This window comes from Pseudopodoces humilis, chromosome 8 (assembly GCF_049639895.1).
Source record: "Pseudopodoces humilis isolate 2021_Gansu_Grassland_sample_001 chromosome 8, ASM4963989v1, whole genome shotgun sequence".
NCBI lineage: Eukaryota > Metazoa > Chordata > Aves > Passeriformes > Paridae > Pseudopodoces > Pseudopodoces humilis.
The window spans coordinates 25,546,944-25,565,381 of NC_142207.1; the positions used below are offsets into that span (position 1 = coordinate 25,546,944).

The 18,438-nt window shown below is 38.1% G+C and overlaps 1 protein-coding gene across 4 annotated transcripts; it reads right to left on the bottom strand.

Moving 5' to 3' along the window:
* Positions 1–624: 624 nt before the first annotated feature.
* On the bottom strand, positions 625–17,733 carry CMKLR2 (chemerin chemokine-like receptor 2). 4 transcript variants are annotated; one of them, XM_014249280.2, is made up of 4 exons: positions 17,580–17,733; positions 14,222–14,368; positions 11,932–11,995; positions 625–3,409 (listed from the first exon to the last, which is right to left on the bottom strand). In XM_014249280.2, exon 4 carries the CDS (start codon positions 3,391–3,393, stop codon positions 2,347–2,349), a length of 1,047 nt encoding a protein of 348 aa, XP_014104755.1. In that variant the 5' UTR covers positions 3,394–3,409; positions 11,932–11,995; positions 14,222–14,368; positions 17,580–17,733; the 3' UTR covers positions 625–2,346. The 4 variants fall into 4 exon arrangements, with proteins under 4 accessions (XP_014104755.1, XP_014104754.1, XP_005519943.1 ...); XM_014249279.2 differs by lacking the exon at positions 11,932–11,995 and having other exon boundaries at positions 17,580–17,732; XM_005519886.3 differs by lacking the exons at positions 11,932–11,995; positions 14,222–14,368; positions 17,580–17,733 and adding an exon at positions 4,839–4,930.
* Between the last annotated feature and the right edge of the window lie 705 nt (positions 17,734–18,438).

Below are 18,438 nucleotides of genomic sequence, written 5' to 3' on the forward strand. Positions count from 1 at the left end.
TAAAACTAACTAGAACCTGTCCATTATTAAATGTGTCAATAGCTATTTCTGTAGTATCTCTTTGCATGATGACAGAGATTCCTTTCCTTTTTCTGGCCCTTTTTTTTCCACCGTGCTGAGTTGAATGAGCGTTCTTCAGTCCAAGCATTGTTGGTATTGTTTTGGATACTCTTTGGAAACAGAAACTTAGAGCATTATCTGTTCTGTTTAGACATCTTGCATTACTCTTGGAGAAATGATTTAGATAATTCTGTAACTGATCTTGGTGTGAACGATAGCAGTTACATTGCACAATTGTTAATCCACTTAGTGCCATAGATCAAGGCTGATTTTGGCCTTATCCAATTCTATCCCATCTCTTTCTCCTGCCTGCTTCAGAACACACTTTCTGATCCTTTATGCAAGATGGGACATAGATGCTCCCCAGTTGGAAAATCAGTCTCTGTGCTGTACATAGGAACATGTGTGTGCAAGAAACATGTGAAGAAATGTGACATGAACCTTAAATCCCATAGTAGAAAGGGCCAGGGCTTGATTTCACCTTCCAAAATTTTTGGGAGGGAGCTGCTATAAGAAAAGACAGTCACTGTACATTGCTGCTAAGAAAAGCAAATGAACGTGCTCTTCGGAAACAACAAAATTTTATTACTTCACTTGTACTACAGCCAAGAAAGTACATCATTCTTAGAAAGATGTTAGGGAACACGTGAAGAAAAACTGCAAAATGTTTGATTTAGGCACATACAGCAGCGCGGTGCCAAAATATTATGATGAGCAACTGTGTACCAGGCAGCAAATTACTCAAAGGAAGAACGCTGCTTACCAGCTTTCCAGCCCAAAAGGAAATACACTGAAATTCCACTGATCCTGCCTGACTCTCTCAGACTCTGAAACTAGAGCCCAAAGAAATAGTTACAGACCAGAGTCAGGCTTTTTCTATTAGTGCAGCTAACAATATTGGATGTACTTATGCATGCATACATATATATATTTTATACAAAAGCAAATCTATTTACACATAAGGCCTCAATTATAGCATAAATGCTACTAATGTGTTGGTAGGCCATATAAACTAAGTAAATTATATGAAAGGCAGTTTTATTCTCTATGCCTAGGCCAATAACTAGGAAAAAACAGTTCAAATTTACCCAAAGCTCTATGCTTTTACTTTCAGTGGAGTTTTGTCCCACATTCAACTTTTTAATTAAGTGGTATTGCATCAGAAATTGGTTCACTCCACATAGCATATATATATATATATATATATATATATTTACATTGGTGCATGTGTGATTCTGCAGCAAGCAACAAGTTGGAACGGAACACAGCAGAACTGGGACTACTTCATCTTTCTTATGGGAGTGGACTCCATTTCCTGGATGAACTGTCTTGCCTCTTACTTGGAAAAGAAGTCCAAATTTGGCTAGAGACTTGTAACAGAATACTGATGAATTCACTCCACCCATTTTTTTTAGCTTGACATTAGGGCAAACAAAATGTTATATTATTTCTTTACCTTTGCTTGAAAGAGTAATAAAGAGCAATCAATAGTTGAAAACCTCTGTAGTACTAAAATTTTAAAAATAGAAAAATAAGTGTGGCACAGAAGCTATAAGAAATATTTTCACAAATTCTTTGCACATTTTGAATGAGCCTAATATCTATATGAAACATCTGCTCAGTATTTTGCACCCAGCTGGTGTTAAAAATACACTAAGTTACCAGAAAACACAGGGTCTCCTGTCTTAGTTTTGAGTGTAAGATAAAGAACATTGGGAGAAGACAGTGTTTTTTTCCATATATTTCTTTTTTTGTCAATAGAATGCAGCAATTCAGTGTTCTCCATCTTGAGATTCTTCTCCAGCTGCAGAGTGGAGCCACTGATAGCTTCATTTAGGTGGGTGGCCAGGGATTCCTGCTTTGGGCAGTAGCAGGCAATCAGGAGACTCATGACCCAGTGATGTATGGCCACAGCCTCTTTGATGAGAATGCCTCAATTAGGAAAGGTATCAGCAATGGCAAAGAGGATTATTTTTATTATGTGTTCTTTTTATATCAGCGAGGTATGGAACCACAGCAAACCAACAGGATTACAATGATAATCCTCATCAAAAGCCCAGTTATATGCTGATAACTTTCAGTTCAGGCTGGATGTGCACTGCAAGGGCACACATCCAAATCTCATGACCCTCAAAAACCCTTCAATTCAAGCAGCAAGTGCAATTAAGCCAGCTGTTTACAGAAACCTGTATATGTAAAGATGCACATCTGACTGGCAGATGCGAAGTCAAGAACACCTCCAAATCTCCTATCAGCTCTTTTGGAGAGAGCTGGTGACACAAGCAGTCACTGGGCAGTTTCACAGTAGTGCACAGGCGCGTTGTCTGAGCTCCACAGCTGCTCACTGACCGTTCCCGAGCGGCTCACCTCCCACAGGGCCAGCTTCAGCACCTCAGACACTGTGCTCTTGACCTGGGCTTGGAACTTTTTGCTAATCAGAACATAGAGGATTGGGTTGAGGCAACTGTTGATGAAACCAAGGCCAGTGGAGAGGGGAATGCCATCCTGTAGTAAGTCATGCAAGTTTTCATCATGGTGAGCAGACAGCTCCACAATGCTGAATATGTGATACGGTGTCCAGCAGACAAAAAAAGCTACAACTACAGCAGTGATAGTCCAGAAAAGCCTGCTGGAAGTCAATACAGTTCTCCTCTTCACTTTGACAATCAGCAGTGAGTAGCAAATAACCATGGTCACTAAAGGAAAGAGGTAACCAAATGCAAGCCTCACCCAAATGAGAATGTGATGTGTTAGCAAAATAAGTTCCCTGTCATGCACATGGAAGTTGTTGTAGCAAATGGTGACATTGTTGAGCACTGTAGCTGTGTCTCTAAAGTATAAGGCAGGGCCACCAATAATTGCAGCTGACATCCAAATGACCCCACTCAGAACAAGGGTGTTCTTCACAGTCCTGTATTTGTAGGAAAAGACCGGGTGGACAAGGCGGACGTAGCGGTCAAGGCTGATGAATGTCAGGAAGAAAACACTGGCAAACATATTAAGTAGTGCAATGAATGAGTTCATTTTGCAGAGCCACTTCCCAAAAGGCCAGTGGAAGCCCATTGCCACGTATGTAATATAGAGGGGCAGGAAGAGAACAAAAATGAAATCTGCAATGGCCAGATTCAGGAACCAGAGTGTGGAAACAGATTTTTCCCACTTAAAGCCCATGAACCAGATGACAATGGCATTACCTGGCACTCCCAGCAGAAATGCCACACTGTAAAAGAAAAGGGAAATAATATGGGCAATGCTGAGGGAGGACTGGGGTGACTCATCTTCCTCAGACAGATCATAGAAATAAGAGTAGTTCTCAAAATCTTCAAATGTCATGTTGCAGAGTGGCTTTCTGGGGAAGAAAAGAAATGAAATGGTCAAAGGAGAAATGTTTTACTGCACTGTAAATAGCAAACTGCAATTCTTTCAAGTTCTTGGTCATAAACCAAAAGCACTGCCTTAGCTTGGCAAACCTGTCACCTTTTATCTGTCAGTTGCTAGCACAAAACTCCTGAAGAAATTTGGTCACAGGCATTTCAAGAAATGTTCAAATCAAAACAGAACTTGAAATCTTCAAGAACTGTTTTCCTTACATTAATTTCTTAACAGAGCACTAAGGACAGTACCACTGAAATTTCTAGGAGACTAGATAAAAAGTTTTACTGAGGTATGATTATGTTACTCTTTTCTGGTCAGGTTTCATATTTTACTGCTCTGTTCCTATATGAAGCAAGTTTTATGGATTATATCTATCTAAAATCGGAGGAGCATTAGACATGTAGGTAGGAAAAAAAATTCACTTAAATGCCAGGAAGCCAAGTTTTATAAAATTTCACCCACTGCCCCTGCCTCAAATTATAGTTAACAAAATGTTAGCAATTTCTCCAGCAACTAAAAGTTCATGGGTTTATTCATCTCTTTCATGTATGTCTTTGTGTCAAGAAATTATGATTTTTCAGGCCCATTTAACATAATGGATTTCCTTAACACAGAAAAGAATGTAGAGAAGGAAATACATAAAACATATTGCAGGGATAATACACTCCGTGGAATTCTTCAACTAATGAGCTGAGAAACAGGTAATACATGAAAGAAAATAAAGCTTCCCATGAGCAAAAAACACACTGGAAGAGCTATAAATGAAAATATTAGTGTTCCCTTTTTATTTTTTTTAAGACAATTACAGAATTTTCTCCATTTTCTTCTCTTGCAAAAGCTTCTGGAACTTGCAATTACAACAAGATTTTTCACATAGAAATTCTTTCTGTCAGTGGAAGGTGAGGGGGAGGGGAAAGTGGAATATAAACCAAAACTGAGGGGGAGAAAAAGAAATTAATGGGAAAACAGACAGGAAACAGAGTCTGAACAACAGAAAGAAAAACAGTCAGAAGTTATTTCACAGTATTATTTCACAGTGTTTAGTTTGCAATATAAACAAAGCTGCAGCACATCAGAGGTGGCCACAATCAGACAAAAGTCTCTGCAATGATGAAAACAATTATTTTGCTAAACTCTGTCATCATTTAAAGCTGAATTGTTTGGCTGGACTCAGCTGCACTGAAGACCTGTGCCTGAGAGCAGTCAATTAGCTATACTATGATTTATCTTACCGCTAAATTTCTGAGTGCTATCTCCATTCCGAAACCGAAATTCAGCCCGCGCTTTTGGAACTCAGCCCTGCATTCCTGTAATTCCATCAATTATAACGTGCTAAGGACACCAGGAGAGGGGTCTCAGGAGCACACTGCCTGCAGAACCACATCTGCAAACTTGGTACTTACCTTTCCTCCAAAAAGCAGTTCACTCACTTTGAAAGGATCACCCACACCACTGAAGCTACGCATGTGCACATGCATTAGCAGGATTAGACTTCTCATTTGTAGGTGGATAGACAGGGAAGGAAAAAAAATGGTTGTGTAATTTTATATGTCTTGATTAAAAAAATATGTAGTAAGAGTCAGCACAGCCTGTTCTGTCAAGAGGCTATGATAGCATTTGTGATTTACATCAGGCTGAAAGAATGTTATTTGGTTTGCTGTCCTGATAAATGATACTTATTGGGCTGCATTTATGTAATTACATGCCCCTTGGGGGTGGATTCTGCATCAAATACCACTACCACCCATCTGAGTAATTTTTTCTAACAGCTTAACAGCTGCTGAGAGAAGAGTATAAACATGGAGCAGTACCACTAACATCTGGAACGTTATATTTGGGCAGTTTCAGAGGACAGGTTAAAAACCGGATTTTTAAGTGGGTTTACCTATACAAAAAACTATACCTTCAAATCAAATTTATGCAACTAAACAAAAAAAAATTCCAGCTATAATGACAACGATAAACATATGCCTACTGCCCAATAATGATAATTTTATATTTAGCATTTTAAAGATGATGTATCACAGGAAAAAAAATCACATACCCAAATAAATGCCAAATATTTCTCGAGCCTCCTGTAGTTTAAAATTCTAATGGAAGACCACACCTTTAGAATGCAATTATTTTTCCAGGCTTATATTTTTCCTCATCTCTAACTCTAGTCTTCAATGCAGGGACTCTTTAGTAGTGGGAGTAAAAAAGCAGAAGGAACATTGTTTACCTCTGCTCCCAGTGCACAGATGCTGAAATTAGACTCTATGGCTAGGGCTCAGCAGAGACTGCCAATTACATTTGCAAAACCCAGACTTCTGACACTGACATATATGAAGCACTTCTACAGCAGGACTCGTGGTGTTAAGCCCTGTCCTGAAAAAGATAAGCAGTAGGTGATTTTCAGTGGAGTTCTACTGGTTTACATCAGTGAGGACACTGATTTTTTCCATTAACTGTAATTAACTGTAATTTCCATAACTGTAATTAAGCACGGATGTTTCTCTGTGGTCTTGAAACACATTATCCCTTAATATATAACTCTGAATTTAATAAATTTCCAGAGTCAAAACTGTCTTGCAGTTCAAGTCTAGGTCTTGTGAAGAAATGCAGTTGTATACTTCATCCTGTCACTAATTAGCTGTATGATCTTTGACAAATGGCTTACTTTCCAAGCTGGAAAAATTCTCATGAACATGTTTGCAAACTGAGGCTCAGTAGAGAAAACAATACTTTCAGACAGCAGTTTCTGCTTGGCTTTAAGGCAACTGTTCAAAAGGGTGAGGGAGGTTTGGTGCTGTCCACTGGCTCAGTGTCTGCTGTTCTGGGGATCCTGTGCATGGAAAACATTTTTCAATAAACAGGAAAGTGTGGTTAGAGGCTTGCCAATAAGCCTTGGGATCAGCTACAGGTTACAGAACAGTGTTCTATTGCATATGGATTAATATAACCAAGTTACAATTTCATCCTGTTCTTTTTTTTATTTTTTTTTTTTAAATAGTAAGCACCCTGTGTAAAGTGTACGCTCAGCAGTTGTTTGACGTGTCTGTTCCTGTTTGGTGAGTCACAAGCAGCTCTGAAAACTGAGCCTCCTTGATTCAGTTGCTTAATTATGAAAATAGTTGACCAGGAGGTTTCGTTTCCTGTCCTCTTCTGTAAAACAGAAGTAAATTTCTAAATTAGTTTATAGGAATATATTAGGATGGCTCTTGACAATTTTAGATCTTGGGGCAAAAAGCAGCTTTATCAAGAAATACAGATCATCAGGAAATATGTCTAAAATACAAAGCTACAGAACTGCTGGGAAGAGACTTCACCACGTATTTCATGAACAGATTTTCTCTGAATTTCTGCAGGGAATTACAGACTTGGATCTCTGTTGACGTACTCACTGCTTTCTACTAAAAGTACCTAGAGTTCATGTCCTCTGCCACTATTATAGCTAAGCCACAATGACAACTTGGACAAATGATTGGATCTGTCTAAAACAGAGCAGCTCTTGTCACACCAAGAATGGCCTTACAGTTATGACATGGGACCAGTTCTTTGGAATCTATTCATGGCTATGCCACATGCATCCCGTTTGACCAGGGGAAGTCGTTTGACCTCTCCACACCTCAGCCCTGAGGTCAGTGCAAGGGCTTTGGAATTAAATTACATTGGGCTTTCAGTCTAAAATAGAAGAGAACAAACAAAAAGTTGCAATTTCCATCCACGTCACTTGAAGCAAAGTCCTCCTGGGGGTTTGAAGTTCCCTGGCCACCACACAAGTTAGGACCTAAGTGAATTACAGTGGCAGTCTTTACCACAAATTCGGGCTCAGCCCACACAACCTCTCTCTCTCACATTTGGTCCTCGTTACTTTTGAATTTTAAAGAAAGGTCGAAGGGAAGAATTTATTCATTGTCTATGTTAGTTAAAAGTTACCACAAATATTTGAGTGATAGTCCCCAAATCTTTTTTTTTCAGTGTGATAAACAGTGTTTAGAGTCTCTGGCCAGCTAAATTGGTTCCAGAGGTCACAGTAATGGGTCCTGACTTACTAGAAAATTATGGTTTGGAGGGCTGGCTGTCTCAACAGTTCAGTTCCTAGAGGGAAGATACTATACAAACTCTCCTATCAATGTCTTTTTGAGCAATTGTGAGCACATCACATTCCATGTGTATTATCTGTGGCTAAAGGAAAGCTTATTTGATTGCATCACTTCAATTTTGGTCATTGCAAGAGTCAAAAGTTGGAGAACAACTGGTTTCACAAAAGGTCACCTAAAGCCTGCTTGCCATACTGTGTGTCAACAGGTTTATCCGGGTATTGAGTTCAGCTGAAAGCCCTCATAACTTTTTCTTGGAACTTTGGAGGTGACAAATTTTAAATTTATCTAGCTTCAAAAACATAAACATGAAATTCACCTGGTTGTTTATCTGTAAAGTTCAAAACTCAGGAGGCTGAGCAAATTCATTAGAGGTACACAAGTATTTCTGGCAAGCATTTCATAAAGACATAGGATAGATTCAAAAACACACAAGGAATGCTGATGAAATTACAGACTGTCATAGACTCTCACTTCTCCCTCAAAAGGACAAAGCCACTTGTCTCTATGCAGAAACATTCCTACAGCAGGAGTTGCCTGATAGACTCATACTACAAAATTAAATCATAGCTATGCTAGAGATTAAGCCTAAAGTTGGCCCTGCAGACAAACCTACTAGGTATGGAGCATTTTAAGCTGGTCTACACAAAGGCAGAATCAAGGCTTGTGTCAATGTTTTCTTTTTCACAGACACATACACAAACAATTGGTTTTTGGCTATCATTTTAATGGTGATTAGATATATGATAACTATTTCATATGTCATCCCGAATTCAGTAACTAGAACGGGTCACAACAGATACGACATGTGACTGGAAATGTTTTTTGAGCCACAACATAGATGTATTTGTTCTAGCAGATCATAAAGGAATGCAAGTAACAATCATTCTCCATTATGTCTCTCAGTGAAGCAGTGTTAGAAATGTATTTGCAGTGTACTAGCTAGACATGTCCTAGAACTTAGGCCAAAACTAATTTTCTTCGAGCAAGGCCAAACACAACCCTGTTAGTCATAACACACCACCTCATCTGCGGTATTGAAGTCCTTTGACCAGATGATAGCCTGTTAACACTTGACACAGAGTGTTACAGGATTAACAAACTTTTATAGCACAGACTCAGTTAATATCGGTAAATCTACAATTTCGGACCAGCAGTTTTTCCCACAGACAAAATGTTAAAAAAACGGGAAATCCAACTTCATATCTAAATAAGGCTGCTGTAGTAGGAAAAGTGTCACAGTGGTTCTTGTCTGAATATAAAATACCTTCCAGACAACAATTGCAATTGAGCAGCGTACCATTTCCACAATCAGGGACCTGATAAGTGTCTGCAACCAGCAATTGTCTATCATTGAAAAAGATTTATTTTCATGCTGATCCCAAGCACCAAGTCTTCCATTCCCAAAGATGACAAAGAAACACAGACATCCTCAGGATATGCACTGGAGAAGGGGAGAGCACTTGATAACTCTATAGTTAGCACTTGTTTCTGTCTTATTCCCTTCTGTTAATACAGCTGAAAGTAAGAATATAATTTTTAATATTTCTTTGGAATGTAAGGAGTTGATGTAGCCACTAAAAATCACGTAACCACAAAAATCATACATCAGAGTCAGGAAAGTGACTGGTCATATCTGAAACTTAAAAGTAGCACCATTTTTAGAGAAAAAAATTCTAATATTCTTACCAAAAAATATAGAAATTCAGCTAAACGGTGACACTTGAGATTTAAAAATTCCCTAATGTACTGTGTGTGGCAGCACTGCCAAAGAATTTACATAACCAGTCACAATGCTTCAGTACTCATAACCCTTACTGAAATGGGGTTCAAGTGAGAAGTATCATCAGTCTGGATTTCTGGAGAATGCTGAGAATGACCTACAGGAAGTCTCTGATCAAACCAAGTGCTAAATCCAGAATCCCTGCCTAGTGGTTCAACCACAGCCCTATCCTCCCTTCTTAAACTTAGCACTGTCCCTTCTCTCATGGTGAAGTGAAGAAACCACAGCTTCACCTCTGGGAGACCTTTCCCTTCCTGAAGGGAGCCTCCCTTCTGTGCCGTCATGCTCGTGGTGGTGGAGGAAGACAGCACTTACCTGGGCAGCCCTTGCTGCTCCTGGCCTGTTTTCTCTGCATGGAAGAGAAAAGCAAGCTGGATTTCCAGCATTTGCTTGCCATCCCCACTGTTCTGTCCTAGCAGTGCCAGGATACACCTCAGAGCCCAGCAGGTCCACTGTGTATCCTACTGGATACAGCGTGAGGTAACACACTAATCAAGTATTGTTCCATGGAAGCTTCACGTGTTTTCTATTCCTCCTCAAATGCCAGCAGTACTTTCTCTGGCTATAAGCCACCATAATAACTACATAGCTAGAGCAGCAGAGATATCTGATTTTGAAAAAAAAACTAAGTGCCTCAGCTTCACAGTGACTGGACTGATGGGATAATGAATGCTTGTGTTTCAAATTAATTATGGCTTTTTTAAGGTTTTCGTGCAAAAATTAATTGGAATTTTTACTTTGCATCTGTTTCATATATTTGTGATGAAAGAATATTTTGACTAATGTTCATGTGATTGTTACATGATCATGCAGCTCTGAGCATGTTTTTTAAATGGTTGTACAATTTCAACAAACACATGTTTTGACCACAATTCCTTCCTAACAAAAAATAGTGAAGTGAGAGTAGAGGATACAGAGTAAATGCAGAGATTCTTTTCTGCAGTTGACTTGGCAGACTAATTAAGGTCAATTAAACATATATTCAACAACAGCCATTCAAAAGGGATTGCAGGGTAACTACAGTCATTACAGAAAAAAAATCCAAAGTAACCCTCCAGCAAGATACAAAATATCTATCAAATAGCAGATAAAATATAGGGTACAACCTGCTATATTTACAGCCCTTTTAACAAGAAGAGTTAAGAAATAACCCCAGAGGAAACCAGCACCACAACTCATTCCTCTAATATGCCTTCTTATATCCTATTCAATTTCAGAGATTAGTTTCCTAGTCACTAATTACAGTATGCTTGGTTGTGTACTGCCCTCTAAATTGATCTCTGTTTTCCTAGGTTTATTCTACCCCTCATTTATATAACTCAGCAGTTTCTTCTAGCATAAATGTAACATTGTTATGCTTATATTACTCTTGACATATACTCTTGCATGTGTATATCAGAACATCCAATTCCAAAATACTGCTAGTATATATCTTATCCGCTGGAATGTTTTGGATAACATACTTTATTACATTCTCACAGTTAATATACTAGGATCACTGTGTACAGTAGATTAGGGTGTCTACTCCTGTATCAGTGTTACTCTAATTTTCCTACTCATACAAAGCCAACTATTCTTACTTTAAGATCAAGTCCATAATAAGTACTGGCTTTATTCCTGCAAAACTGAAAAACTCACATTGTTAAATACAGTTTCAGGAGGCCCAGATTTTTACCTGTTTCCCTAACATGGTACTGGGAACACTCCCCAACACTGATAGGAATAGAGGGCACCTATGATTAGGGTGTTAAATTAGAGAGCTTAGAAATACTGGTTTTACAGGCTTCCCATATTACTTCTCACTTGACTCTGCCAAATATGGTACAACACCCTCATTTAACATTACTCAGGTTTCTTAAATGGGCAATGGTTCTTAACATTTCCAAAATATCTCATTAAAATGATGTGGGGCTGCAGCTCATTAAAAGGGCATCACTAGAAAGAGGAGATGAGAATGTAGAAAGTAGAATTACATTGACTGTACAGGACTTACTACACATCACTTTCTCTCTCTCCTCTAGAAGGCCTCAGAAGGGAATAAAACTTGTGTGCCAGGCTGATACTTGCTGAAAGAAGCAAGTATTTTATGTTGGGAAAGTACCCAAAGGCCTTAGTCCTTGAAATCAAAGCCTCACTAGATCTAGGCACTGTAAGCATGCAATGAAAGACAATTCCTGCTTTGTTTACAATTAAACAGAATAAACACATACAAGAAGAATAGGGAAAGGATGAGACATATCTTGCCCAAAGCCAAACAGTTAATTTGAGGGTAAAGTTGGAAGCAGAATAACTTGTCGAAAGAATAAAGAGGCAAATATCTTCAGTGGGTAGACAGAAAAGATGCTGGTTCTTCATACTTGTGCCTTTTGATTCTTTAAATACATCCTTCAAGAAGTATAAAAAAGGGACAAGAGAGCCTTGGTAGGGGAAGAGAAGTAGGAGAATGCTACAAAGTTTTTGCTAGCTAATATCTCTGCAAGAACTGGAGACCTCTACAGTGCCAGCCTTCACAGATAATCCTTGCAAGCTAACCTAACTTGCAGCAAAGAGTTTGGTTAACTTCCCTCTGAGCTCAGTAATGAAAAATTATTGCATCTGCAGTAGGTCTAGTAGTAGGTCTATTCAGCTTACCTGAAGAATGGCAACAAAATGGTGGGCCAGGTATAACAGAGCTGCAACAAGCCAGCAGAAATTCCTTTGGGAAAAAATCAGCCATGGGTTAATACATGAATTTTTGTTCTTGCTTTAAGGTCCTCAACCTCTGGAACATACTGAAGATACAAAGAGTACAGAGGTGACTGAGTTGCCCTGTAAGTACTATATGCTACCTTTGACAACACTTAATTTTCTTTTTATCTCAGAAGCCTCAAGCACACTGTAAAAGTAAAAGCAACTGTGAGTTCATCTCCACCTAATAGCATCTCCCCTTCCAGAAGCTTTGTCTCTTGGACACTGCCTACCCCAGTCACAGCAATCCCTTTCTTCTGCTAAGAGGACACAAGAAACTACTCCTTGCAGTCAGCTCTCTTGTGCAAAGCCAGCCACAACAGAGCCCGGCACTGTTGTGAAACTGTAGCTTCAGACTGAATGAACATAAATGAAACCATTATCAGAAATAATGAGTGCAAATTAGCCAGACAACCAGCCACCACAGTAAGAGAGACAGCTGAACTGCTGGCACATTCCATAAAACAAAATAAATAAATAAGCAAATAATAAGACCATTCAATAGATTACAATCCCCTGGAAACCTAGCTGCTGTTTAGTGCTTGGAATAGCAGAGTTATTAATACAAAATGAATATAGAATAACAGATCACAAACTTCAAGTGTCTGTTAAAAAACAGGAGAAGAAAATTCTTTAAGGCAACTGGCTTTAATAGGGAATAGATAAAAATTTTCCTCTTGAATCAATCTATCAGAAATAAAAATCAAAGCGTTTCAGAAGTTGCTTATTTAGTTGTCAGCAGAAAAATAAATTCTTAAAATTAAAAGAAAGAATGTATAATGCACAGGACATAGAAATTGCATTACTTTGATCAACACTTTTCCTCTGCCCTCGCCCATGCCGTAAAAATCTGTAGTCAGATCCTGACTAGGAATCCTTAGACGGAGCTTTCCTGACTTATGATCCTTTTCCACAAAGGTGATTAGAGAATCCAAATGATAAATTCATTCTCCAGGGTCAAATAACTTCCACTGTGCCACAATCAAAGAGATTCTCAGTTCAACAGAAGTGGACTCTGGTGTCACTCATGGCACATAAAAAATCCGTAGGATTGATGCAAAGTTGATAGGACCTCCATCCTGTCTGCCTGGCATAAGTTGCTGGTAATGCTTTAAATTCAGTCAGAAGTTGCAGTGACATTAAACCAAAGTAAATCAGGCTATCAAAATATTTGCATTTCCCAGTTCTGAGGCAGAACAATAACATTACCATAGTGAAAGTGCGGTATCCTATCATAAGTAAGATAATCCTGAAATCAGTTTCTACAAATCTGCTCAGACAAACTCCTTCACCTTGACGTACCCTTAGTCACTCTTCTCCTTAGCAATGAATTAGTAAGTATTTTATATTATTCAGTGATACAATTTTATTCAGCTAGAAAACAAATGTATTCTAATTTGCAGACAATGTTCAATATATACAAGCTTTCTAAGTCCACAAAAGCAGGTCTGGGATATTGTTTGGCTTGCAAGTTCACATCTAGAAAGGCAACAGGTGACAATGACACTGTTATCACTAAGTGTGAGTAGGAGGTGGAACCTATTCCTGTCTCATTGTGTGGTAGTATAAAAGGCTTCAAATCTTGTTGTCACTTCCAATACACTTAATGAAAGCTACATCCATATCCTTATTCCACAATGGTTAGGGAAAACACACTTTCCAGCTGAGATCACAGAAACCTTACTTAATTCTGCAAAACTGTAATTCTTCAGAAGTATTTTGTTAATCTGTTGAAAGTTGAAATTATTCCTGGTTTCTGTTCTAGAATCTGTTCAGATCAGAACTGATGTTTTTTTTAATTAATTATACTGGAAATTGCTACAGCTGTAGAAGACACACTATCCCTGAGCAAATAAAAAAATTAAAACAAACACACTAGGGGACACAGACAGGAGAGAGAGATTTAAGTCAAGGTCACTTACCATTTGCTGACAGGATAAAACTCCTTGAAGTGTGTGTTAACATATTCAAATGTAATTAAAAATTACATTTTCATATCTTTTCTTGGTGCTGGGGTGGTTCAAAGTAATCTTTGAAGTAAATGAGTATCTCATTCTTTCTTTCAAGAAGCTGTTTTAGCCAGTATATGCTAGACCACCTTACATTTGCCAGCAACTGCTGTTGCAGATGTAGAGACTCACTATTTAGAAGGGAAGGGAGAGAAAAATCTTAAATATAAAAGAGTTTGACCCACCTGGCTTAGTTCTTTCAAACAAAAGGCACTGTAAATCAGGGATGTGAGGTCTGTAGCAGGAGGAAGAGTGAAATGATCTGCAGAGTTGAGAGTAACTTCAGTGTGATTCCAGCTGCTTCACTTGGCTACTGCCTTCCTTCTAATAAACTGCAGAATGATATAACGCCGTGTTTGTTTTCAGCTGAGGAAGTTGTTTCCAACTTCCCTTGGTTTTCTAGACCCATTTTTGAAATATTGCCACGCTGTATAATCCCAGTATTTCACCAAAAATAAATGTTAGACATTTGAATGAATCATTTTGGTCAGTGTCCAAGCAAGCAACAGATGTGGTGGCTGATGAATGGAACGAGACCTTACAGTTGTGGGCTGCTTTTTGTTCTGCGGGGAAGAGGTTGAACAGTATTTCTTTGTAAGCACTTTGGTTTATAGAAAATAATGTTGAATGAGCTTAAAGATGTTTAAAAAGTCGCACTGAAAGCATCATTTTGTAACTGTACAGTGTGATACATTCATTTGGTATTTAGGATTAGTAGATTAATATCCTTTTGTGTGTAAGAGAGAAGTAAGCTCCTCAAAACACTAATTAGTGACTCTCTGTCAGATAGTGTAACACTGGTCAGGAATTTGAACTGGATTTTAGGTAACTGGGCCTGACTCCCAGTTCTGTAAAGAGCCTGATGAGGTTTTGTGGCCAGGCCTCGTGATCTCCTTGTCGTTCAATTTCTCAGTCAGTAAAATGGAAATATTATTCCACTAGTATCCACCTACCACAGCTTACCTGACTGATGGTACCTCACTAATCATACAATTTTAAATCAGCATCTGTCAGTCTACCCTGCCAGTGGACAAAATAATTTAACATTTTAACAGTGGTACTCTGCTGTCACTAATGCAAAACCTATAACATATTCAACACTGATTGAATCTAATCTAGGCCAAATTTTCCAGATATCAAATCCACTGATTCCAGTGAAAAATTAGAAAGAAAAATCTCCAACAAACCAACCAAGCATCAAAGAAAAGCAACCAAACCTCAAAGAAGAGTGAAGCGTTTAATAAGATTGTCTAAACTGGGATTTCAGCATCTGGTTAGAAAGACAATCAGTTCTTAAGCAACTCTCTTTAGGTTCACAGATCCTCTTAACAGGAACCAAAAACTCCTTCTAGCAAAACTAGTCTTTGTCTTTCCTTTATGACAGTTCTTCTTGTTCTGCCAATATAACTTTAAACACTGAAAGTTATACATGTATACTAAAGTTTCACATGTACATTGTACACGAGTGGGAAAACCTCTAATTCCATGAAAGGAGCATGGGGATTATGCACAGAGCCCCTGGAACATAAGGAAAGGACAGGGGAGCAGGATTCCTGTGAATTTATGGGAACAAAGACAGGGGGTTGCCTGAGGAAAGCACCTCACTTGTTCATTTCTTGTATTTTAAAGATATCCTGTTTTCTCTAGGTAACTGATTGGTGAATCTTCACTAATAAAAGCTCTTTTAACAGTAATTATCTTCTTTTGTAAATACTGGTATAGGGTAAATACAGGCACCATTTAACAGCAGATCTGCTGAGGGTTTTTTCACCTGTAATGGCATGTAAGTCTGTGTGTCTAGGTATTTCACCAAGTCTAGTTATTTTAAGGCAGTTAATTCAAAGGTATGCTCAGTATTATTTCAGCAGGACAAAAGAGGAAATTAAGAGGTAGATAACTCCCAGACATGAGGATAGAACCCCCAGCAAATGGTTATAATTTGCCAAATGCTCCTCACCTTCTTGGTGAAGGGAGCATTCTGGAGAGTGCAAAAGACTCTTGCAGCATGGGGTAGTGAGGAATTGTCCTTAAGGGGCTGTTCACTTCACCACAAACTAAAACAGGTTTGTGGCTACTCTAACATATACTGGTGTTGATACCTCAGCTCTTACATCCTTCAGAACCAAGGGAGGATTAAACCCCATTTAGCAATTTTCCTCACCCTTCCTTACCACTGCACCAAATATGAAATATCAAATGCTAAAGGCATATTCATAAACAAAATGACAGAAGTAATTTTGCAGAGGAAAGATCTCATAGGAAATGAGATTTTTTTTCAAGAATAGCAGATTACTGCATTTAAAATAATTTTCCAGCTCTCTGTCCTACCTACAGTTGCTCCTTTTCCATTGAAAAGGACTTCTGCTTTGATGAGTAATTACCCAGCTTGCACAGTATAACTAGCATAGTAACATACCTGGGAGAAAAACGAAAAAAGAAAACAGATTTTTACAGACAAAATTGCATTCAGTCTGAAAGGGTTTAGTTCTGCTTGTTTTCTATTTAAATCTAAATACAGCATTTTAGTCATATATAGCTTTGATTAACCACAGTGGAAATCCCTGAAGAATGTAAGCTTAGGCTCTAAATCTTTCATTGTTTTAGTTCTTTCTACGCTCAGACACAGTGAAACTGGAATGCTGAGTCACAAATTACATGGCTTTTTAATTAACACTTTTGTGCAACCCATTAACCACTGACATCATCTGAGTTTGATCTTTCCAGATAATTTTGTGAAAGCTCTATATGCTTGGAAGAAAATGAGTGAACTATAAAAAAAAAAAAGAAAAAAAAAAAGAAAAAAAAAAGAAAAAGCTTGTTTACTTTCATGTCTTCTTTTTCATTCTGGAAGTTACATTGTATTTTGCCCTGTTATTTGTGTTTTTTCAACTGGGCGGGTTATCAAAGCTCTGGAATTTTTACTCTTCATTAAGTATGGCAATGTGCCAGGGAGCTCTGAAGAGGGGCATGCATTCATGAGCATACGGAGCACGTGGAGATTGCAAAGCAGCCAAATACTACTTTATACCTGACGGAAAAAGAACAAAGGAGAGGATTTGCATACAGACAATAGACATTGGGTCGTCCAGCAGCGAATAAACTGTATCTATTGAAAAGCAAGTTAATTTTAAAAGTACTTCTGATTCTTTGGGGGCTTTTTAACCCTATAAAACAAAACAAAAGCACAAGATGTGTGGAAAAAAATACACACTGGAAAAGCTTTCCGAAATTCTTTACTGATATTAACCAAAGCACAAATTACAAAGCAATAAAAAAGAAAACCAACAATAACTTTTAATTTATCTAGATTGCCAAAAATTGCCTGATAGTTCTGATAATTATACCCACTGCTGGGACCACTGGATCTTATCAAGTTGCCTGTTAGTATGTGCAGATAATCTCAGCACTAATCAACATCCCATCAATGTTCCTTAATTCAGTTAAAATGTACAAACCACGAATTTGCAAATTAGGTCAAACAGAAGATATTTCGATTTCTCAGGGTTAATTTCAGTTGAACAGCACAAGAAAGCAGCTACTTACTGTTGTTTACAGTTCGGCCTCTTTTTTTAGAAAAGTAATTCTTCACTGTTCCTTTGTCCTCAGTGTTTGAATACCTCATCGACTAAAACCCACTCTGAAAAGACTGCGTTTAACTACCTGACAATCAGGAAAAGGGTAATTTCCTCCCTTCCTGTGAAACTAATGGCTATTCATGCCTATCCTTTAGGTGAAGCTGTAATGTTTACTTGTGGCTTAAATACTCACTATATAACAGAGTCAGCAACTGTGACAAAATTCTCCAGCGACACATTTGAACGAACCACCCCATGAAGGAAGGTTTGGCTCCTTTAGGCAAGTCCACACCTCTTTCTGTGCTGATATCAGCGATCTGGAAGATCCTCATGTATAACACATAGAAGAAATTCAGTAATTCTGCAGAAGGCAAAATCTTTCCTCATTGCTTTAGTCAGGTCAAGTCACACAAGCATTTATTGCTATGCATGTATATATGAATGTATGTACATTCCAGTTCAAGCTGCAGCACTTCATGTAACTCCTGCAAACACAGTCAGCAGGGTGTTACAATCTATGAAATAATATTAGAGAATAATTTATTACAGTATATATTCACGTGATGTATGTACTATATGTTATTATATAATGTATGTAAAGTATCATTATAGAATGTATTTTTATATGATACCTGGGAGAAGGTACCATTAGAAATACCCTTTTTCCTACATAGATTTTGCTTTTCTATGTGCATTTTTCCTCATTTTCCACAAACAAGTAGGAATTATTTTCTACATAACTTTCAGACCACAGGTATTCAAGTTCCATATTCATATGACAGTAATATAAGAGATTTTACCTGCCACTCAGATAACATTTGAAATCC